Below are 24,632 nucleotides of genomic sequence, written 5' to 3'. Positions count from 1 at the left end.
TTCCTTATTCCCCCAACAGAATTATATACTCCCTTAATACTTCAGTGGGATCTCATTTAGAGGCATTTTGAGATTTTTACAATATCAAGACCTAAGAATGTGATGGGTGTTTACATTTTCCTAAATATTCTATTTATACTCATTAGTCAAGTTTCAGAGATTTCTGCACATAGGTCCTGCACATTTTGTGTGTGTGTGTGTTGTTATTGAGGGCATTTCTAGGCCTTTATTTTTTGATGGCTGTTGTTAGTAGAATATTTTTTGTCTGTTTTATTTTCTAGCTTCTTATTTTTAGCTACTTGATTATTGGTTAACTTGACACATTACTGAACCTTAGAGTGTCTTTTTAAAGTTTTTATGTTTAGGCTAGGTTGATTTTGAGAAAACAGTTCTTCAAATGGTGCTTCCAGTGCTTAGGGATTCCTGCTATTCCCTCCATCCCCTCCCTTACTCCTAATTTATAGATGATTTATGGCATTCCTGGACTTTTGCTATATGATGCTCTATTTGTTACTTTGTCAGGGATAGCATTCTAAGATATTTTGATTGCACTTTATGTATGTTAAAGTGCCTTATTACCTATCAATCATTATTTTAAATTATAGTGAAGAGTTTGAAACATAAGTATGTATCAGACTGTGTTAATGAACAAATTAAAGGGCCATTTTATGATGGCTTGGAATCTTCCATGTTTGCATATGTATGGGAAAGAGAAAAATATCAAAGGATTTCTTTTGAGAAATACGGGTTCTGGGCTACATGAGTGTGAATAGGAAGATACCCAAAGCTTGGACTAGCAGGGCATGAGTTATGCAGACTTAAAGTCATAAAGTCCCCTTAGCCTTGTGCAGGCAAATTCTTGCCATTGTTATTGGATGTCTCCCTGGTCCTCACATACTTTGGCAAAGACCTAACTCTGCCATTTTGCATCTCTTTACTATATAGGGAACTACAGTCACTCTAGTGACTGGAAAAGTGTTGACTGTGTCCTGCATCAAATGGACTCAAATTTTATAGAGATCTAACCATCAGAAGCCCCTTATACCTAGAATCTAGAGTTTGGGGATGTTTTCTAATTGTTCACTACAGTTCAAGTATACTTAAAGGAGTGGGTGTCAGGTTTTTACTTTATTCAGTCTCATGCCTGAAGGATACTAGCAATATGAGTAGGTTCCAGAGCTGTATTTTTTCTTAAAGTGTGCACCCAAACAAAGCTGATGCTGATTTTTGTGGTGGAAGTAAAGTAGAAGTGGGGAGAGATATAAACACTGATTTTTAGATAGAAAAAAAGATTTTTATTATAACGAAGAGTAGACTCTCCCAGTGACTTGGAGCTCTGATATGAACTTATCCATGGTGCAAGTTACACAGAAATGATTAATTAATGTAACAGCCCAAACTCTGAAAGTTGTTTGTGAAGGACCAGAAGAATGTTAGTGAAAGTTTTAATATGACTAACCTCTGATGAATAGATGTTTTACTCTTAATATTTATGAACTTGGTAAATCTCAGTTTATGAAATATTCCTTAGAAATGGCACGAGTATAATACAGATAGATTTACTGGTGACATAACTATGAAAGTGTTGACCAATATGATTGCTGAAATTACATGGACTAGTAGAAATAGAGAAGCTGGCCAGGAAGTCATTGTTACAGCAGTATCAGATTATCAGCGCTTAAACTATGTGGTAGCTCTTAATTTTAAGCTTTGAGAGGAGAAAGGAACAAAAAATGTCTTCAGAAATAAAAGGCAAGAGCTACTGTAGCACTCTTGAAAGGCAGGTGTCTTTAAGGTTAGGCCGTACAGTAGGATATTTGCATTGAAATATCTGGTAGCACACAAATAAATCGATAACAAGCATTTGGAGCTGGAGAGAGAGCAAGGCCAAATTACAGAATCATACAATTGAGTAACACATGTGGGAGGAGGGTGCTGGGAAACTAGATTTATGAGTTATATACTGTATGATTGGTGATCCTACATTATTAAAGAAAATAAAATGATTTTATTTTCAGCCCCATCTGTTACCTTCTCTCCAAGACTTTGTATCTTCAGTTCCAAAGATTTTCTAGGATGATAGTGCCAATCTGCTTGCTTTTTGGTTTTTCCACCACCAATTTGTTTTATAGTCTTTGGTTTGCTGATTTGCTTAAAATAATGTCTGACACGCCGTAAGCATTTATATGTTGGTAATTGCTGCTTTTTAAATTACTGTTATTCCTTTTCTGCTTTATAAATTTCCCAAATTTTACTGTAAGTTTTTCCTCTTTGGTTTTTTTTTTTTTTCCCTTGTAGGGTTATGCCTTAAAATTCTTTTAGTAGTAGTTAATAGACTTTTGGGAGGAGATGAAGTAAACAGATGTATTTATTTTTATCATGTTTTAACCAGGTACTGCAAATATGTGTGTCTATTTAGCTAGTTTTTAGTGCACATTATGAAAGTCTAGTGTGATAGTTGTTTTAGAAACGTATTTACTAAGTACCTAGTGGTTCAGTTTGTAAGCATTTGACTAAGGTTGAGAACTTTGCAGTTCTGATTGACAGTAATGTACAGTGTCATTTGATGCCAGTTGTGATCACAGAAGTGCAAGGACTGCTTGCCCAAGATTACATAGTGATGGAGCAAGGACTTGAACAACAATTACAGTTGGTCCTTGGTATCCACATTTGCAGATTCAGCCAACTGTGGGTTGAACCCATGGATATGGAGGGTCAGGTGTACCACACCATTTTATATAAGGGACTTGAGCATCCTTGGATTTTGGTGTCTGCTGGGAGTGAGAGGGTATTGAGAGTCCTGGAACCAGTCTTCTGTGGATACTGAGGGATGACTGTATTCTACATCCAAGTCATTTGCTCCTCCTTTAATATGTCAGATCTTATGGTTCCTTTCAGCTGTATTAATCAAATGAAGATAGAATAAAAAGACTAGATTCAAAATTAATGTTAGGGCTAGAAAATGACCACTGATTTTTATTGAGAATCCATATTCATTCCAAAATGTTTCTGAGGCAGTATACTCATTACGGCTCAGTTTTTATTAAGCTAAGGAGAAAGAGAAGTTGGTAGGAAAAATGCATAATTTAAAGGTAAGGTTAGCATTCAAAATGTAGTCATTCCTTTTATTAAAGGTGAGCTATAATTTAATATTTATAACACTGGTAAACATTAATTATTTTACTTAATTTTTATAATTCCATGAGGTAGGAAATAGTAATGGACTGTTAGGTTAAAGCTATGCTCAATAATACATAAGTGATACAGCCTGGGATGTGAATCCTGGCAGCCTGAACTCTTAGTCCAAGTACTAAATATTGCCTCACCCAGTTTGAGTCTTGACTAATACCTGTGATGTTTCAGGGATGTGCATTTGTTTTTCCTAATTCTGAGGTAGGTGATATTATGTGAAAACTGAGGTTAAGTAACTTCCAGGGTCATACATCTCACAAATGATGGAGATGGAAATCAGACCTAGATCAGCCTAATTCCAAACTCTGGTTTGTTATCAGTCCATGTTGTCTTTGTACCTCTAATATAGCCTTTTAGAGTTAACGTAACATTTAATTGAGTATTGATATTCTTCTAATTTTTTTACAGGGATTTATCAAAGATGTTCATGAAGACTCCCTCACAGTTGTTTTTGAGAACAAGTAAGTTATTTTTTATTGATAGAGATCTTAATTTTAAAGATTGGTAGTGCAAAACTGTTGGTTTTTGACTGTTCCTATTGCCAGTCGACAATGAGTTGGCTTTTGGGTGAGACTCTTTGATGGTTTGATCATTTTAAGAGTTTATGCAATTTTAGTTTTGGTAATTTCACCTGTTTTTCTGCCCACAATTCACTTGTCTCTTTTTCCGTGACACTTTTCTTTGTTAGATCACATGTGGACATGAATTAGTAAGTGGTTTTTGCAAAGATAGATGGCACAAATGGGATTTATATCATATGCTTAGTTCTTAAAAACCCAGAATTTTGAAACGATGTTGTTAGAAGGCTTTCCAAGTGACTACTGATAGAATAAGTATTAGTCTGCCTTTAACTGCTTGCTTATTAATTTTACAGATTTTGTAAAGATTAGGTAAAAATGTGAAAGACATGGATAGGAAGCATTATGAAGGAGTACTGTATAATTGAAGGTCAGAAAAGAACTGGTCAACTTTTTGCTTTTAAGCTACTTCTGGAGCTGCCTGAAAAGAAATATGCCCAACAGCTGTTTCATGTAGAAACAAATGTTGAGATGATTTCTGTATTTGAGCAGGTGCCATTTAGACAGTAAAGATGAAAAGAAAAAGCATTCATGTCTTTTACTTGTCTAGCATTTTGCCCAACGTTGGCACATAGAAGCTGTAGGAATATTTTACGTGCTGGGGTACCTCCCAGGCATATAAATGACCTTTTAGGACTTAAAGTAGGGAAGAATTTTAACTTTATCAACTTAACCGTATAAAATACAAATTAAACAACAGCTAAATAAGTAGCTTTAATACATTCATATTTGCTACGAAGATTTAAAGTAAGCTTTTTGTAAGTTTTAATTATAATGTATGTGTTATGTGTTCATTGTAGAAAAGATAAATTCTGTGTAAGAAAATGAAATATTTTATAAATCAACTGTTCAAAATAATTGAATAGTTTTCTTTATTTCTGTGAACATGTACACCAGAAGGGAATTAAGCAGTTTATGTTGTTTTATAATCTCTGAGATTGTGTTCCTTTGACAGTTTGTAAAGTTGTAAAAGTGTTTGCAGTAAGTTGATCCCATTGCAGCAGTGTAGAAATGACATTATTTTGAATCTCAATCATTACTGTGAACTTAGCCTGTTTCATTTGCAGAATAATGTATGTACTGTTACCTTAGGGTGAGTAATTTGGAAGGTATTACATAATTATCATCAGTGATGTTAAACTTCATCAAGTAATACAGAGTCTGTTCGACCTCAACAAACTAATTATTGGGAGAAAGATTTAATACGGAGGTTGATTTTCTTTTGGGAAAGCTAAATGATTGATTTGAAAAATATACAGCACTAACTATAGACTATATAGCTTTCATGTTAGGTGCTATTAGAATAATATATTTTAACATTGGTAATTCATTTTCTAATCCTTTAGTTGGCAACCAGAACGCCAGGTTCCATTTAATGAAGTTAGATTACCACCACCACCTGATATAAAAAAAGAAATTAGTGAAGGAGATGAAGTAGAGGTATGTATTTGTAAGTTTATTTTCTTGTGTGCCTATTTTTGTTTTGTTTTAAATAAATATTCTTGTAGGAAAATCTGTTTAGTTGAGAGAGAATAAATCTAATTCCTTTATTCTGTTCTTTTTAATTGGTAATGGCTGTGTCATGTAGCAATGCTTGAGTTTTGGAGTCAGAACTGAGATGTCTCAGCTCTACCATTTTTAGCTTTGTAGCCCTTGTCAGATTTCTTCACTACTAAAAAATAATTTGAGAGTTAAATATGATAGGGGTTTGAGTTACTTTGCACAGAATCTGGCAGAGAACTATATACGTTGGTCATTATTTTTCTTCTTTTTGCTAATTTTGTCTTTTTCCTCAGTATCTTTGTAAAAATAGTTATTTATTGTAGTGATCAATAATATAGTTCATTTGTAACAACATGAAATATTGTAATTAGTGTATTGCCTTGTTGACAATTCTGGGAATTTTCAGAAAAATTTGAAAGGAAAAACAAAAAGGAAAAACCAAAAATCACTGCCCAGATATAAAAAACGCATTTCTTGATTTACATATCTATCCCTAGGCTCTTCTTCCTCCTTTTAAAAATAAAAATACTCCTGCTTTGTATTGTGCTTTTTTCACACTTGGTAGATCTTGGGTGTCTGTCTACAATATGTTAATATTTTTGATTAATAACGCCTGCTGTTTTGTAAAAAGAAGCTTGGAAATAATTATCAAACAGAAGTATAATGAGTTTGTTGGAGATAGGAAATTTGATTTTTGATTTTCAAGAGATTGATAACTCCGAGGAGCTCAAATGTGCTAAATATATTTCTCATAAGGAGTTGGCTTGGTAATATTGAAAGAGATTTTTAAATCTCATTTGTACTAGTTTATGTAGGCTGGGGTAGGAGAATTGGGGGCATAGGAGAATCTTTAGTGTTGAAATTATAAACACTTAACAGTACATACTCTGTGCCAGACACTGTTCTGAGTACTTGGTAGATGAACTCATTTAGTTACCTGCCACTTTTATTCTTCGTTATTGCTTTAATGTTACATTTTGTTTGAGTTCTCATTAATTGTAGATGTTAGGCTAGGAAACCAAATTGTAGGACTTTAACCCCTAACAACTTGAAATCACATTCTAAAATCCTGCCTAGATTTTAATTACCTGCTCTAAGTTTATTGAAGTCTTCTGCTTTTGCTAAATCAAAGCATGTTGTAACTTAATTGTGTCAGGGCTCCATGAGCCCACTCCCTAGTATTACAGCTTTCAAGTTTACTTTTTTCTTTTGTAGTTGATTAACACCAAAAATGGATACTAAGAATTTTTTTGTGAAGAGACCTTTAACTGTAATCTAGGTGTTTTGTGTATTTGTGTCCTTGAGGGAAATGTCACTGATGATACGGGAAGATTTGGGGAAATAATATGGCAAAGTGACTACTGAATATTAATTAGTACTGGGGGTACTTGATGGGTGCTATGAATTGTAACAGTGATGCTGCTGATTACTGTTCCATATTCACTTGGGCTTTAGACTCCAGTGATAATGTTTTTCTTAATATTATATCCTTTTCTAATCAACATCTTACTGTGAGGATGGATAAAAGAGCTTGATTTGTTTTCATTTTTTAAAGTTTATTTCCATTTTAGAAAGTTTTTTCTTCTGGAATTATGAGTCAGGTCAGGCAAGGAATGACTTAGTTTTGAAAATGCTAGAATTAGAAATGTATGTGGTCAATTCTGAGAGTAGTGCTTTTCATACTTTTAATAATTGTTCAGACAGTTACTAGTAGTATAAAGGTTCAGATTAGAGGAAAAAGTTGGTGGAGTGCTGAGGGTGTTATTTATAGTATGCTTTCCCCAGTCTCAGTCTGGGAAGGTCCTGTCCAGTTCCTGGACCACCTTTGTGACTTGCCTCCCCAGTTGTGTATATAACATTGAATGATTTGGAAATGGATGATTACAGAGTGTTTTATTTCACTTTCTGTTTTATGGTTCAGTCTTGGTGAAATTTGCTCCTTAAAATTGTGAGAATTATGATCTGGAATTAAGATGTTATTCTTGCTTTTGAAATTTTTGAAAATTCACGTAAGTCTAATCTTGCCACCTGTGGATTGATTGACATGCCACCATCATTTAGGAATTTATCCAAACGACATTGAATGTTAAGGTATTCTGTTATTTAGTGCTTTTTGTTTTGAGCCCAGTGACTTTATGTTAAGTCCTCCCCTTTAAATTCAAAGTAATAAAGCTTAATGTAGGAAAAGAAATGATACAGAGTTATATGAAGTAACAAGTGAACCTTCCCTCTTAGAGTATTTAAAATTTCAGTGGAACATTTTGTCTTCCAAAAATGCTTTTTCAATTACCAATTCCTAATTTTGCTAACACATGAAGATGTTTGTTTCCTCATAGACTGACTTGCTGAATTATTATTAATCTGTAAAATTTTATAAACATGATAGAAGAAAGCTGTTACCTTCTGGGTCTTCTGAATCTTTATCACTAGGGATATAAAATGTCTTAAATTGTTTATTGGCTGTTAGCCCCATGTTCTGTTGATTGTGTTTTTATTTTTTGTCCATGTAGGCTTTTTTTTTTTGGTCCATGTAGTTTTTGATGTAGGAAATGTTTGCATTTTATGGGAAAGTTTTTTATCTGTTATGTATTGTGTTTTCTCTCAGGCAGTCATTAAAAAACTGCTTAGTGGCTTGTAAAGTTATATTTTTGCTCAGATCTGCCAATTTTTTCTTTGTGGCCTCCAAGATAATCCATTTTAGTATTTCTACGGATGTTGGCTTTTTTTTTTTTTAGAGTATTTAGATTTTTGATATAACTTGATTCTTTTCTCCAGGGAAATTTATTGACTAGTATATATTTTTTAAAATTGTCATTGGCCGTTGTTCTCTTTCTGCTAGTCACAAATACTGTAATAGCAGTGATAACAGCTGACATTTGTATAACACTAACCTATATAATATATAACTAACTGGCTTTTTAAACACATTATCTCAGTTTGACATAACAGTCTCTTGAAGGCCTCTTCTAAACTCTGAATACTTTATTAACCTTTTAAGTCATATAGCCTGAAGGTTGGGAAGCCGATAACCAGTTTTAGTTTTTGTCCTAAATACTATTCTCTTTAATATGTCATGTTGTATTCACAGGGTGTTGTCACTTTTGTGTCAGACTCCTGACTTGTTCTTTTGCAGCTCTAGGAACCTTTTCTCTTTGAAAGAGGAAGAGGTGACTTTGATTTGGCCATTAGTAATTGATTTAGAACACAAATGATCCAGGAAAGAGCTTTTCATTGAGCTCTTCAGGCGTTTATCTAAAGTTCGGCCATGTGAAATATCTTTTCTTTTTGTAGGTCAGGAATGGTTGAACATTGACGATTTTTCATGGTTTACTTTAAAATTCTATTACTTTGAAAACATATTTGGCTGCTTCAGGTTTGCTTTCCAGCCCACTTAGGGGGCTCCTGTGAAATTATAAAACATAAATTTGTGTCATGGTGTAGTAATGGCTTCAAGAAGACATTATATGATTTGTAAAAGAAAGTTGGTTTTGAAAAGTCTTAAGATTCAAAGTTTATTTTTAAATCTAATTAGTGGCTTTTTATTTGATTTCTTAAAAAATGGTAGCATTATATTTTAAAATCTTTATATTATTTAATATGATTAAATTTTTTGGTAAGTGTTTTCTTGACTGTTGTTTGCTAACTGAAGATTGCTAGGAAAATAATGCTTACCTTGTAAAGTTGGAGCAATGGGAAAATGAAGAGTTCTTTAGATTCTCTTGAGCTGGATATATAACTTTCTGAGATACTGTAAGGGCAGTAGAAAAATTTTTTTTCTCCAGTGATTTCACATGTGGGATGCTTTGTCTTTATAAGAAACCTGACTTACTCAGCAAGTTAATATACACACACACATGTTACATAGGAAGCTTTATGTATCAGCCCAAGCTGATACATAATTTTATAAGACAAAAAATTTTCTTCTTGATTTTAACATATTTGATACTAAAAACTTTTTTTTTCCTGAATTGTGATGTTTTCTGGTTAAAATAGGGATTGGCAAGTTTTTGTTCTTGGACATATGCCTTTTCTTCCATCTTTTATAGTAGATAGTCAGTTGTTATAGTTATACATCTTTATAATTTAGTTATAACATTGGGATAGATCCCTTGAGAGAAATTAGGTAAAGGGAATAAGAATAATTTGAGAAAGGATACTCCCTTACCTTACGGTTTTTAAATTTAATATTTTACTTATTTAAAAAAGTATGATATACTTGTATAGTTTACATCTTATCTTTAAAAATGTTTGATTCTTGGAACCAGTCTGGAAATTTTAGCTGTTTGTAGTTAAAGTTGTCTCTCACATAACACCCAAGTCCATTTTTAGTCTTACTGCATAGAAATGCTCATACATTAAAAAAATGGCAAACATATTCTTTTCTATTACTTATATCTTCCTCTTTTTGGGAATGGCCGGTTTCCAAGACTTAGGAAACCCATTTGTTAAAGTACCAGCCTCAAATGCTAATGAAGTAATACTATTTGTGTAAATAGATAAATTACATTAGTGTATCCTAGATGTTAAGCTTGCTTTCATCATGTACAATTTCTGTTTCTTCATTGATTGTAATGAGATGAAATAGTGAATATGGGGTAACTGCTAAATAAATTTATTTCATGTAGTTGTAAAATAGGTCGTTATGATTCCATATTCAGTTTAATGCTTAACATTATTTAGAATTTGGTAAAAATTGGTTAAAAATTCTCTACTGCTGGTGTTCTTGTCTCAATTGGTTGTAACTTTGAAAGGCATATTGAACATTAACTTGAATGAAAAGTTGATAACATTAGGATCCAGACTGGAATTATGTCTTTTTTTTAAATTAAAATTAAAAAAAAAATTTTTATTGACGTATAGTCAGCTTACAATGTTGTGACAATTCCTGGTGTACAGCACAATGCTTCAGTCATATAGGAACATACTTATATTTGTTTTCATATTCTTTTTCACCATAAGTTACTACTACAAGATACTGAATATAGTTTCCTATGCTATACAGTATAAACTTATTTATCTATTTTATATGTAGTAGTTAGTGTCTGCAATTTTTTTTTTTTTTTTTAAGTAGAGATGCTGGGGATTGAACCCAAGACCTCATGCATGCTAAGCATGCACTCTACCATTGAGCGATCGACCCACCCCCCAGTGTCTGCAAATCTTGAATTCTCATTGTATCCTTTCCCACCCCCTTCCTCTCTTGGTAACCATAAATTTGTTTTCTGTGTCTGTGAGTCTGTTTCTCCATTGTGTCTTAGTTTGATTGTGTGCTGCAATTTGAAGACCATTTTATAATAAGGTTTGACTTGGATTCATTTGGTAGAAAGAGTCCTGAAACAGGCTTTTGAAATTTGATTCTTCATATTTCATCCCCTATTCCAGGAAACTGTAGCCTTCCTTCTTCATTCTGAGAACTACTGTGTTTTTAAGTCTCTCATGGGCACTCCTTAGTCTTCTGCTTTTTTAAAACTTCTTTGGATTTGAAGAAGCTTAGAATGTTAGAGCAATGAGGGCCATTACCTTAGAGTGTTAATTGCTCCCTTGGAATAGTTTGGAGATGTAAGTGAAATCTGAAGTAAGGGAATTTCTATGAGGTGCTTTTACTCTAATGACATAGTCGTAAGTTTAGTAATCAACATCTCAGGTATAGTACACTAGGGCACAGTTTTAATGCTGGGTTGTTAAAATGATTTTTTTATTGTGTCGAGATAATGCTGTTCATTTTGTAAAGGATTTGATTTGACCTGCAACATTCAAGTGGAGCCAAATCCATTGCATTTTGATTCAGGCCAGGAAATTAGGTTTATTTGGGTCTATGAGATGGCTTTGTCCGTCAGGGGTATAGTTATTAATGAAGCTTAAAGAGGTGGATGTAAGTATAAAACAGAATCTGACATTTAATATTCAGTGAGAAAGTCTCAAGGCAATCCAAAATGGTTTATTGTCTTTTTCAGAGGTAAACTTATGTAGGAGGCCAGATTCCTAGAAGGTTATTCTTTGGTGAAAAAAGAATTAGAACAGGTAGTTTTAAGACCCATTTTTTCAGCATTCAAGCTAAGGGTGCACCCATCCACTACAGGTCACCAAGAGATACTTCAGTCTGTTTAGCTCAACTGCCTTTCTGAGATAGTGCCTGGAATGGGCATTTTCCTTGTTCTTAGGTTTCCTTTTTTTTTTTTTTTCTTAATCCTCAGTATACTAGGGAAAATAGTTGGGTCCAGTGAACCATTTTTGTTGTTTTATATATTTTAAAATAGTTTTACATATAATTAAAAAAATTTTTTTGGAGAGAGGTGATTAGGTTTAATTGTTTATTTTTTATTTTACTTTATTATTTTTTTGTGGAGGTACTGTAGATTGAACCCAGGACTTTGAGCATGCTAAGCATGCGCTCTACCGCTGAGCTACACTCTCCCCCACATACAATTTTATAGGAGTAAAAATAAGAGGATGGTGAAGATATTAGCATTATTCTTTTTAATAAGCATTTAAACAAAAGTCCAAGTTTTCTATATCTTGCTGGTTTTGACAATATATATATACACCTAAAATGAGTAAAGTTACTTATTGCTCATTAGCTGTCGTGTGTAAACCCAGAACATACCCATCTTGCAAATACTGATATCAAAGTCCACAGACCTCCTGTATAGCACAGGGAACTATATTCAGTTTCTTGTAATAACATAATGGGAAAGAATCTGAAAAAAAAAAAATATATGTATACGTATAACTGAGTCACTTTGCTGTATACCTGAAACTAACATTGTAAATCAACTACACTTCAATTTAGAAAAAAAAAGTTACAGTCCATCTCTAAGAAGTTGTAATTTATCATTTCTTCTATTTTATCTGAACACTTGAGTTATCAGAATGCAGTACTTTAAGAATACAGTTGACCCTTGGACGACATGGGTTTGAACTGCATGGGTCCACTTACACTTGGATTGTTTTCAGTGGCAAATACTACAGTACTACGTGATCAGTGGTTGACTAAGTCCACATATGTGGAACTGCATAAACAGAGGGCTGGCTAAAAGTTATTCTCGATTTTTTGACTGCATGGAGGATTGATGCCCCTAACTCCTGTGCTTTTCAAGGGTCATTTGTATTTTGGAACTTTTGGTGACTTCTAATCTTATTGAACAGAGCATTGTCATCTTTGCACTATAATCAAACCATTTTCATATTTAACCAATGGGATTGACTATTTCATTGTATTCAGTGCATTTCATTATCTGTTTTATTTCTAGTTCTCTTTTTATACCCAGCTGCTTTTGGCTTTTGTTCTCTTGTGAACTGTATCAAGTACATTTTGGTATGCAGACATAAAAAGGTGAAAGAATACTGTCATGTGTCCTTTTAGAAAAACACTGTGGTCCAAAATCTTGTTGCAGGATTTTGTATGATGAAGTCACAGTTGAATGACTAGCTGGGTGAGAATACTAAAGATTACATTTTTCTCCTTAGAAGTATGTTGGTTGGGAATATTCAGCAAGTATGTTGCCACCTGAAGACGTCATAGTCTGAGATTCTGCTTATAAGATAATTTCACATTCATCATTAGAATCTAGAGTGTTGTTATCTGTCTCACTGCATCAGTCTGATTGATCCCTTTCATAATCGTGAAAATCTTTCCTCTCAGTTTTTTTCTCTTTGCAATTAATGGGTATAAAATAGAAATTCTGAATTTCCAGTTGTTTAATGACAGCCAAAAGCAGACTACAAGAGTGATATCTCCAGCCTTTTTATATACTTTCTTGAAAGACTATGAAATGAAGATGATGCAGTAGTAACAATAAAATGTACTGTTGTATCCTTTCCAGGTGATGCCATCATCCTTCTGTTTTCTTTAAAATTTTTTAAAAGCATAGGTGTGAATAATTGATGAATGATGATGAAAATAGCAAAGTTTTTCAGTGTATAGAAAAAATAAGATTGATGGATTCTGCCTTAGATTTGTGATAGGATTCACTGGATGCATATAATAATTGTAAGATAGAGTTTTATTCTATTCTTAAAAAGTAAAATTTCATGTTTTTTGGGAGATCTATAAGAAAGGATAAAAGTCATGAAATAGATTTGCTCATAAAAGAAATGCAGAAGCTAAAATTGAATTTACTGGAGATTATTATAGAGGCCTTGCTTTTTTTTTTTTCCTTTATCGCTCTTATTTTTTCTCTAATTATGGCATATGATAAAGTTGATCATGAAGTTTTGGCATAATTTATTTTTACTTTTAATAGTCTACCACTTCCGAGATAACTCTCAGATCATGTTGATAGAAACTTCAGGTTTTCCAGAACTGTTTGCCTGTCCGTAGTTGTTTGCATTATTTCATAGATGGCTTTATGTATTGATCGACATGTATTGATTGGTAGAGTTCTCTGGCCACCTGTACCGGGGCAACCTTACTTTAACCAAGATTTTTGTGGGGGTATTAATTATCTCTTCACAACCCCCTGCCCCCATTTTCCGTGTATTGAAAATACATCAAACAAGCTGCTGTGTCATAAGAAATAACTCTAATCCTCAGTGGAAACTTCTAAAGTTGTGTTTAAAAATACTTGATAATTATAGATGTAGAGTATATAAGATACAGATTTCTTTAGGTAGGAGGTTTTCTAAGATACTTAACGTATTCTGCTAGATGCTGAATGTGTGTAATTTTTTTGTTGTTCAGCTAAAGTTTTTAGTACATTTAAGTCCTTCAGCAAGGGATTTAAATGTCATAACCTTGAAGGAATTTTAAAATAGGGTTTATCACTTTCTGAATACAGTTCTTAATTTCAACATTTTATAAATACTGACATCAGACTTAAAATACATGTTATTGAAGTTGTAGCTTATTCTTACTTTTGATATTTGAATCATAACTTGAATCATCAAAATGAAGTGCTTGATGTACAGTCTTGACAAAAACAGAAAGACCTGTGTTTTTCACTATGTATAAAACTGCCTTGTAAGAAACAATTCTTTACAATAATATTTATTTATGTTTAGTAAACCCTCGTGAATTTGCAGTTCATTTTCCAAAGAGGCAAATTACCCAAAAAGGATTCGGTTTTATTTTTCAGTAGTAAAATTTAACCATGCGTGACTCTTTTTATTAAGCTATGTGTAGTATGCCAGTTTCAATATAATAACATTTTTGATTCTTGAGTTTAATGGAATTTGGCATTTATAATAAGGCATTACTTACAGTGTTGAAATCTTGGAATGAATGAATAAGGATCTGTTTTTTCTTGTTAGGTATATTCAAGAGCAAATGATCAAGAACCATGTGGATGGTGGTTGGCTAAAGTTCGAATGATGAAGGGAGAAGTAAGTGTTGTTAACGCTTGCTTTGTGACTAGTTTCCAAGGAAGTACTTCGACTGTTGGTTTTTATAAATGTTACTCCAACTTTTAGTTTTGTTTCTAAAAGCCTACTTCAGAAATAGTCACACATTCAAAAAATTCATGAGACCCTTAATTTCTGTTTGTGTTCTGGATTTGCAAACGCCAAAGCTCCTCTCTAGAGGTATACCACAAGCATGTAAGGACCATCAAGGTTCATGCTTGTTAAGAACCTATAATCTAGTTCAGGCAAATCAGATTGATGTAATTTAAGCTGTGTTTTCATGCCACAGGGGGAGGGTCTACTGGTTAAGCTGAGCAAGGTAATTAGGACTTCATTTAAAGCTCATTATTTTTGTTCAGATGGGATTTTTAAAGTATTTTGATGTCTTTTAGTTTTATGTCATTGAATATGCTGCTTGTGATGCCACTTACAATGAAATAGTCACATTTGAACGACTTCGACCTGTCAATCAAAATAAAACTGTCAAAAAAAATACCTTCTTTAAATGCACAGTGGATGTTCCTGAGGATTTGAGAGAGGCGTGAGTAATTTTGTTTACTATTGAATTGCTTTGTGAATTAAGAGGATTTTTCAGTACTACAAAAATCTCTTTTCCCTAAATACCCAATCAAAAACTTTGATAGAAAATCTTTTTAGTACACAAAAGTTTTAATGGATGGTGCTAAAATAAACTACTTAATTTGCATTATAATTGCCCTCTTAAATTTAACCTATTATTTAGGTCTTAAACATGAATTAATTTCTCCTTAGGTGTGCTAATGAAAATGCACATAAAGATTTTAAGAAAGCAGTGGGAGCATGCAGAATTTTTTACCATCCGGAAACCACGCAGCTAATGATACTGGTAAGTGAACTCCATATTTTAAGATAGCTAATGGATATTGCATAGTTTTTATAAGTAAATATTTCCAAAGATAAAAGCTAACTTGGTATAAGTGGCTTAAAATACTGTGTATTGGTTGGGGGAGGGTAGAGCTCATTGGTATACTTGTGCTTAGCATGCATGAGGTCCTGGGTCCAATCCCCAGTACCTCCATTAAAAAATAAGTAAATAAATAAATAAACCTAATTGCCTCCCCCACTCCAAAAAATTTAAAAATAAATAAATAAAATACAGTGTGGGAGAAAAAATATTTTGCAGTTATATAATGTTAATTTTTAAAATCTCCTCTGGAGTAAGGAGGAAAATTTTTTGTATGACATTATTAACATAATAAAATTCTTAATGTGTGGATTCTTGGATTCCACTTCCCCATCATAATTTGAAGAGCAGATCTAAATAATACAAAGGTTAAGAAATGAAAGATTACTAATGGGAGGTGGGCATGTTAGGTGAGGAGAGAAGTACAGTAGACGAAAATCAAGGAAGGCCCTATGTGGAAGGTTGTGTTTGTATTATCTTGAAAAGGCATTTAAGTTTTTGAGTGATTAACTTGTTTGTTTAGTCTGCCAGTGAAGCAACTGTGAAGAGAGTAAATATTTTAAGTGACATGCATTTGCGGAGTATTCGTACAAAGTTGATGCTTATGTCCAGAAATGAAGAGGCCACTAAGCACTTAGAAGTAAGTAGGTTTACTGAAAAGGTTTTATGTGTGTCCCATTTAGTTTCATGAGTACATTATTTAAGTTCCACGTCTCAAAACTACTTGACTGTTAGGTAAGGCAACCTGGGATCTGTTTTTTTGGCTAATACCTGGAGTCATATGTCCTTCGAAGAATTGCTTTTTTCTATTATTTTTCTCAAACGTAGCCTTTTTTAAAACAAATCTTTTAATAGTTATTCTTTTAGAGCAGTTTCAGGTTCACAACAGAATTGTGCAGAAAATACAGTTCCCACATAGCCCTCCCCACCCACACGTATATACTCCCCTACCCTCAACATCCCTTATCAGTGTGGCATATTTGGTACAATCGATGAACCAGCATGGGGACGTTATTATCAACCAAAGTCCATAGTTTACATTAGGGTTTACTCTTCATATTGTACATTCTGTGAGTTTTGACAAATGAATAGTGATATGTAGCCACCACTATACTATATACAGGATAATTTCATTTGCCCTAAAAATCTCTTGTTCTCCATCTATTCATTTCTCCCTCCCTTCCTCTCCCCAAACCTCTGGAAACTACGATCTTTTTATTGTTTCTGTAGCTGTGCCTTTTCCAGAATGTCATTTGGTTGGAATCCTACAGTTTGTAGCCTTTTCAGACTGGCTTGTTTCATTTAGTAATAATGACTTTTAAGTTTCTTCTATGTCTTTCATGGCTTGATAGATCTTTTTTTTTTTTTTTACTGCACATGTGGTTTTTAATTTACGTGTATGTACTGTTCGTTGTTTCTTTGAATGTTTAGAGCTTTGGCTTTTTAAACTTACATAGTTATCAAAGGAATAAAACCAACCACAAAATAAGAATTAACTCAAAAACATACATACACCCTGCTATTAACAGCAACATCATTTATAATTGCCAAGATATGGAAACATCTTAAGTGCATATCAATAGTTGAATAGATATTGGAGATGCAGTATATATATATTTATACATATTTTATATATATATATATATATATATAATGTAGATGTAAAATGGAATAGAAGTCACCCATAAAAAGAAGGATATTTTGCCTTTTGCGGCCCTTCATTCACTTTTTTTTCACTTCAAAAACTAGAATTTTATAATTGGCAGAGACATTTCCATTACATCAAAAACAACAAAATACCTAGGAATAAACTTAGCCAAGGAGGTTGCCTATACTCTGAAAACCGAAATGGCACAAAGAAATGGAAAGATTTCTTGTGCTCTTGGATTGGAAGAATCAACACTATCAAAATGGCCACACTACCCAAAGCAATCCACAGATTCAACGCAACCCCCATCAAAATACTCAACAACATTACTCACAGAACTAGAACAAACAGTTCCAAAATTTATAAGAAACCTCAAAAGACCCCAGACAGCCAAAGTAATCTTTTGTAGGTCTCTCTTTTTTTTTCTTTCTTCTTTTTGTTCTCTTTTATGGTTTGATGACTAGAGAAGGTCCTTTAACATTTGTTGTAAAGCTGGTTGGGTGGTGCTGAAATCTTTTAGTTTTTATTTATCTGTGAAACCTTTGATTTCTCCATCAAGTCTGAACGAGAGCCTTGCTGGATAGAGTATTCTTGGTTTTAAGTTTCCCCCTTCCATCACTTTACATATATCGTGCCACTCCCTTCTGGCCTGTAGAATTTCTGCTGAAAAATCAGCTGATAACCTTATGGGAGTTCATTGTATGTTACTCATTGCTTTTCTCTTGCTAATCTTAGTATTTTCTCCTCATCCTTAATTGTTGTCGATTTGATGACTATGTACCTTGGTGTGTACCTTGTGTTCTTCTTTGGGTTGATTCTGTGTGGTACTCTCTGCGCTTCCAGGAGTTGGGGGACTGTTTCCTTTCCCGAGTTGGGGAAGTTTTCAGTTACTGTCTCTCCAAAAATTTTCTCAGGTCCTTCCTGTCTCTCTTCTTGTTCTGGGACCCCTATAATGTGAATATTAGAACACTTCATGTTGTCCCAGAGTTCTCTTAAACTATCGTCATTCCTTTTTTCTTTTTTCTGTTCTGAAGTAGTGATTTCCACGAATCTGTCTTCTAGCTCACTGATCCATTCTTCTGCCTCATTTAGTCTATTCTTGTTTCCTTCTAGTGTACTGTTCATTTCATTGATTTTATTCTTCAACTCTGTTTGGGTATTCTTTATGTTTGCCAGCTCTTTGGTAAGAACTTCACTTTGAGCGTCTATACTCCTCTTGAGTTCTCTGAACATCTTGGCCATCATTACTTTAAACTCTTTCTCAGATAAATTAGCTATCGCCTTATCTCTTATTTCTTCTTCTGGGATTTTATCTTGTGCCTTGGCCTGGGAGATATTCCTTTGCCACCTCGTTTGGTCTATCTTTCTATGTGTTAGTGGATTCCTTCCACAGGCTTTGGGATTATTGTTTTCTTACTTCTAGTATCTGCCCCTTGTGGATGAGTCTGGGCTAGAGGCTTATGCAGGTTTCCTGGCAGGAGGAGCCAGTGCCTGCCCACTGCTGGGTGAAGCTTGGTCCTGGACCTCTGGTGGGCAGGGCTGTGTCTAGAGGCCTTTGTGGCTCAGGAGGTCTGATGATGGATGGGGCTGTGTTCCCACCAGGTATGTTGTTTGGCCTGAGACTTCTCTACAGGCTGTTGGGTGGGGCTAGGTCTCTTGGTGCTAATGATCCAGTCAATATATCAGCCTCCAGGAAAGCTCATGTAGATTAACACTCACGGAATGTCCACCACCAGCCTTTGTGTCTCCTGAGTGACCCGCAGCCACCCCCTGTGTCCCTAGGAGACCCTACAAATCCAGCAGGCAGGTCTGGCCCAGGTTCCTATGAAATCACTGCCTCTTCCCTTGGACCGGGTGCACATTAGTTTCTGTGTATGCCTCAAGTGAATGGAGTCTCCGTTTTCCCCAGTCCCATGAGGCTCCCAGAGCCAATCCCCCTTGGCCTTCAAAACCAGAGGTACTGGGGTCTCCTCCTCTTCCCCCAGCTGGGGAGCCTGATGTGGGGCTTAGAGCTCTCACCCCTGTGGGAGGTCCTCTGTAACAAATCTTCAGCTTGTGGGTTGCCCACCCAGGGGGTATGGGACCCAGTTATATCGAGAGCACGCCCCTCCTACTGTGGTTCCCTCTTTGTTTCCAGTTGCAGAAGATCTTTTTTTTTACTAGGTTCCAGTCTTTTTTCAGTGGTTTAAATGGTTGTTTAGCATTCAGTTGTGGTTTCATTGTAGTCCCAAGGAGAGGCAAGCTCGTGGTCCTACCACTCTGCCATCTTGACCGGAACCCCTCAAACATAGCCTTTTGTCTGCTAAATGCCCGTTGAGTCATTTCTTAGGACTTAGATGACAGGTGCCAGAGAGCTTAGAAAATCGCTAGGGATTTCCAGTAGAACTGTACTACTGGTTCTTTACTCTGTATTTTCTACCCTGTTGTCTGTCAGTCACAATGCACTTCATTAGTAAGTAGTTCACTATACAACCATTGTGTAAGAGAGGAAGGACACACAGCTTGTAGTTTTTAAAAAAAAAAGCTGATTGTTGCTTCTCTCTACCCTGTCCTAAGGTACTCCTGTCTTCTATTCTTCACTGCCACACTATTAGACTTAGCTTCTCCCACCATCTCCCAAACACACATGCACACACACTGTCTTAAAGATAAACATACATCAGTTTCTCTAGGACAGGTATACAAGTGCCCTTATTAATTTAAAAGTTCTAAACAAGGAAAATGGGAATGAGTTTTGAAACATGAATCATCTGAATTGAAAAACTGCCTGTATCAGTAATTCTGGAAAATTGTTTTAAAATTACTGTTTTCTGTGACCATGATTAAATAGACTGATCAAACTTTTTCTCCTTTCCATTATATGATCCCAAGTAATTTTCTTTATTCCTTTTTTTAGTTCTTTTTTTTAACTGTGGTGAAATAAAGTTGCCATCCTAAGTAACCATTTTTCAGTGTGCATTTCATAGTGTTAAGTGTATTCATATTATTGATCAATCTACAGAACCTTTTCATATTGCAAAACTGAAACTATGTCCATTAAACAATTTCCCATTTCCCCTTCCCCCCAGCTCCAGGCAACCACTGTTCTACCTTGTTTCTATAAATTTGACTACCGTGAATACCTTATATAAGGGAATAAGCCTGTATTTGTCTTTTTGTGACTGGCTTATTTCACTAAGCATACTGTCCTCAGTGCTGGTCCATGTTGTATGTAGCATGTATCAGAATTTTCTTTATAAGGTTGAATAATACTGTGTTGTATGAATATATATCACATTTTGTTTATCCATTCATTAGTCAGTGGACATTTATTTGGGTTGCTTCCACCTCTTGACTGTTGTGAATAATGCTATGAACATGGGTATACAAAAATTTTATTTTTTCTGATCTTTTATAATAAATTCTAATTTGCCTCTTTTACTAGTGCACAAAACAACTTGCAGCAGCTTTTCATGAGGAATTTGTTGTGAGAGAAGATTTGATGGGCCTGGCGATAGGAACGCATGGTAGTAATATACAGCAAGCTAGGAAGGTTCCTGGAGTTACAGCTATTGAGCTAGATGAAGATACTGGAACATTTAGAATCTATGGAGAGGTAAGCTGCTGTCCCCTACGTTGGGTAGCTTTTACGATAACATTAACTATTGTTTAGAAATTCAGTTTCCTGGTAAAATACTTTAAAACCAGTCAGCCCAGCAATCGGTACATGTATGTAGGTAGATTGAAGATACTGTGTTTTATGGGGCATTGAAATATTTGCTGAGTATTTATTGTGTACTATTTTCAGAAGTTCCTTAACCAACCAGCTGCTTTTGAATTTTACTCTGTTTTATGTGCATTACAAATAATTTATTCAAATATTTTTTGAGTGCTTACTATGTGTCAGGCACTGACAGTTGTAAATAGCATATAATAGAATAGCTTTTATGGAACTTGAATTTGAGTAGTAATTTGTCGTTGGTTACTTGTGACATTTGTGTGGACAGGAAAATAATAAATCTGAAAAATAAACTTTTTGTCATTGAGACCATCCTTCACATTAGAATAAATGAATGAGGTTTTTTGGAGTGATAATTTCAAGTCTTGACTTTTCATTTGAGTCATACAGTAAATCTGAATAGTGGCCTGATTTTTATTTCTGAAATCTTTAGAAGTGGGCAGTATAACAAAGTAATTAAGATGAAAGGCTTTAGAGCTATACTGCCTGAATTAGAATTCTGCCTCTACCACTTTGAGAGGGCTTGGAGAAAGTTACTCAGCTTCCTTGTGTAGTTTTCCTTATTGTAAAATGAGAATAATAATAGTGCTTACCTTACAGTTTAGGAGAGTTAAATACAGTTTTAAATTTTTTGTTGTGTATGATATAGTGAGCACACAATATACTTGATTTATGGTTATTAAAGGGCAAACATTAAAGTGAAAGTTAACTTACTGAGAACTATACATTCCTTTTAGAGAGGTACCCCCCCTATCTTTTAGTCTTTTAAAATTGTACCCATTAAAAATTAGGAATTTAAATGGTATTATCAATACGAACTTAAAAAAATGCATTTCTGTAAAAACAGTCTTTTAAGTCATTTCTAATGGTGAGAATGAAAAAAATCAGTGCAGACAGTACAGATAATATGAACAATTGAGTTATAACATCCACCTGGAGAAATTCAGCATAGGAGTATGGGCCAGATGTATTTAGGATTAAGTAAGTTAGACTCTTTTGCTCATTTTCTCAGGAGCTTAAAAGGGACCTTAGGGATATCTAACATTTTGATTCTAATATACTTTTTTCGTATCCATTTAATAATTACTCTGACTTAAAAAAAACTTCATGAATTACTTGATTTGAAATGTCACTGGTGGGCTGAGCAGAATCTTGTATTAGAGCATAAGGTTTTTTTTCTCATTTTTTGTGTTTTATGGATTGTGGGTTTCTTCAGGGTTGTATTTCATGTTTGTGTCCCTCCTCCACCCCCTTACAGAGTGCTGATGCTGTGAAAAAGGCTAGAGGTTTCTTGGAATTTGTGGAGGATTTTATTCAGGTTCCTAGGAATCTTGTTGGTAAGTAACTTCTACTAAATGTTAAATAAGTTAAATGTTACTTAATTACACACAGTGACTTAATTGACAATTAGTCTTTTGTGATACCTTATTTCACTTAAAGTTATGTGGAGTGTTTTTCTTTTCCTTTTCTTCTTTTATAATAATGTATGTTACTTGTATCTCATTATTGTCATGTTAAAATGTTTTCTTCTGTACAGAGTGACCCACTAATAAGACTTACAATTTTTATAAGTTTGTCATTAGTTTTTCTTAAGCCTCTCCATCCTTTGAGCTCTTTCTTGTCATTTGCTTCATGTCTTTTTATCTTTTATTTATCCATCAAAATTGTCATAGTACTTTTTGAGAAGGTATTTGTGATAATTTTTTTCTTTTGTTTAGTGCAGAAGAAAAAATGAGTGGACTAACAATAGGGTAATAAACTTCTACACAGTAGGCCCTGAATAAATAATAATTGGTTGTTGCAAAGACATAGAATAAGGTAAGAAGTCACGGGCAGGAGAGAAGGATATAAGGGGAGGTTTCACTATAAAGTTTTTGACACTGTTAATGAAAATCACTGTACCCCATGGGTTGTAAATTAAGTGACAAAAGTTTTTGAATTTGAAGCTGAAGTTACAGCATTATAGCTTGGGATTAGTTGTTTAATAGCTTTATTATTAACATCCCCTATATCTGTGCTGCCCTTTTAAATGCTGTTTGAAACATATGGGAACACTTTAGTCACATGTTAAATACTCTGATTATTCTGAAAGTTTAATATAAAAATAAGCATCAACATAAAGTAGTGAAGTTTACTAGGGGAATGATTTTTTTTTTTTTTTTTTTTTTGGAGGGAGGAGAGGATTATCTATTGATTAGTTTTTTGACCTTAGTAAAAGAGAGCCACTTGGGCTCCATTTATATATAGTTAGTTCTGTTCTGGCTTTAGGAAAAGAATTCTGTATGTGTTTTTCGGTCGAAACATCAGTAGGAGAAGATTTAAAAAAACAGTACACTTCCACTGTAAAAAAAAAAGATGTTTGTTTTGGCCAGTAACAAGTAGTGTACTTGAAACAGTAGTCCACAACACAAGAATTTGGATAGTTTTTTGTGTTCAACTGTTGGTTATCTAAAAAGCTTTTCACTTCTGCCCCCACATTTGGATGGGTATGACATCTTGCCAGTTAACTAAGCTCCACTTTTATCTGTTCTTGGAAACTGTTGTTCACTGTACACTGAGTTGCTGGAGAAATGAGTTGATATGTTAAAATTGAATATAAGCTTCATGAATTCTGTATAATTTTAATAAATGTTAATATAATAGAATGTTACCAAATGCTTATTTTTGTCAAATGAAAACATCTTTGATGAGAAAGCTGCTTTTGAAAATGATCCCCTTTACTTAAATCATACTCCATCACTGACATACTAACATTGTGGTTGCTCCTTTTACAGAACATAATTTAATTTAGATTTCTTGTAAAAATGATTTGGAGGTGAGTGTTTCCAAGGGAGTCAGTGTTGTTTCCAACCCAACAATTCAATAGAAGATAGCCTTGGTGTTGAATTTTTGGTAATGTTAGTTTTGAGTAAAAATTCCTGATACTTCAGAAATAAGGAAGTTGGATGTATTTGTAGCTCTCAGATTCTTTTTATTCATTTTATCTATGTATTGTTAGGTCCAGTCCTTTTTCTTTTTTCCCCTCTATTCTGGCTTGGTTGGCTTTGGTGATTAGGGGTTATGTGTTTACTGTTTAGGAAATACGTATTAGCGAGTATTACATGTGTTGGTGAAATACTCAAAAGTAGTGGAAAACTTCAATTGTTTTTTGTGTATAATAATACTACATTTGTCTCAAGTGTTTTATGGGTGAAGCAGCCTTTCAAAAAATAGTGCATTCTTAGTTCAAGTGAAAGAGAAAAAGAGGACTGAGGAGTAAAAGAGAATGAGGACTGCTTGGGTAAGTTACAGAGCAGAGAGGTTTTCCATACATATTCAGGTTTTAAGAGTTCTAGACTTTGACCAAAAATTCCCATCCCTCCCAAATCAAAAGAAATTTATTATATGATAATTGGTTTGAAAGTGAATTGAAACCTTTCAACTTCTGGAAGCCTTCCTTAATCACTTCTCTACTCTGTCCCTTCAGCATTTATGCTCAATGCTCAAATTATACTACAGGTCTGCTTCAATTTGTCAGTATGCTTTGAAATTTGAACTGTGGAAATGATCAGTTAAAATATTAACAGTCTCTGGTGGGACTAAATAAAACTGTCAACTAGATCCTTGCCATGGACCCCAGAAGGATGATGAATGTTCACTCACCACTGGTACAGTTCACAAGAAGGAAGGGGCAAAGATTTTGGGGAGTGATTATGATATATCAACCTGACT

At 34.2% G+C, this 24,632-nt stretch overlaps 1 protein-coding gene across 5 annotated transcripts in view; it reads left to right on the top strand.

Moving 5' to 3' along the window:
• FXR1 (FMR1 autosomal homolog 1) overlaps positions 1-24,632 on the top strand; it is a 58,226-nt gene that overhangs the window by 12,506 nt on the left and 21,088 nt on the right. For all 5 annotated transcript variants that reach the window (XM_010947833.3, XM_010947832.3, XM_010947831.3 and 2 more), the window contains exons 2-9: positions 3,601-3,653; positions 5,117-5,210; positions 14,523-14,594; positions 15,005-15,153; positions 15,384-15,477; positions 16,079-16,195; positions 20,628-20,798; positions 22,180-22,258. In XM_010947833.3, the coding sequence (XP_010946135.1) occupies positions 3,601-3,653; positions 5,117-5,210; positions 14,523-14,594; positions 15,005-15,153; positions 15,384-15,477; positions 16,079-16,195; positions 20,628-20,798; positions 22,180-22,258 (829 nt within the window). The remainder of the gene's footprint in view (positions 1-3,600; positions 3,654-5,116; positions 5,211-14,522; positions 14,595-15,004; positions 15,154-15,383; positions 15,478-16,078; positions 16,196-20,627; positions 20,799-22,179; positions 22,259-24,632) is intronic.

The sequence above is a fragment of the Camelus bactrianus genome, chromosome 1 (genome assembly GCF_048773025.1).
Source record: "Camelus bactrianus isolate YW-2024 breed Bactrian camel chromosome 1, ASM4877302v1, whole genome shotgun sequence".
Taxonomy (NCBI): Eukaryota; Metazoa; Chordata; class Mammalia; order Artiodactyla; family Camelidae; genus Camelus; species Camelus bactrianus.
Note: the sequence above shows the minus strand (reverse complement) of the source record. Positions and strands in the feature narration are given on the sequence as shown.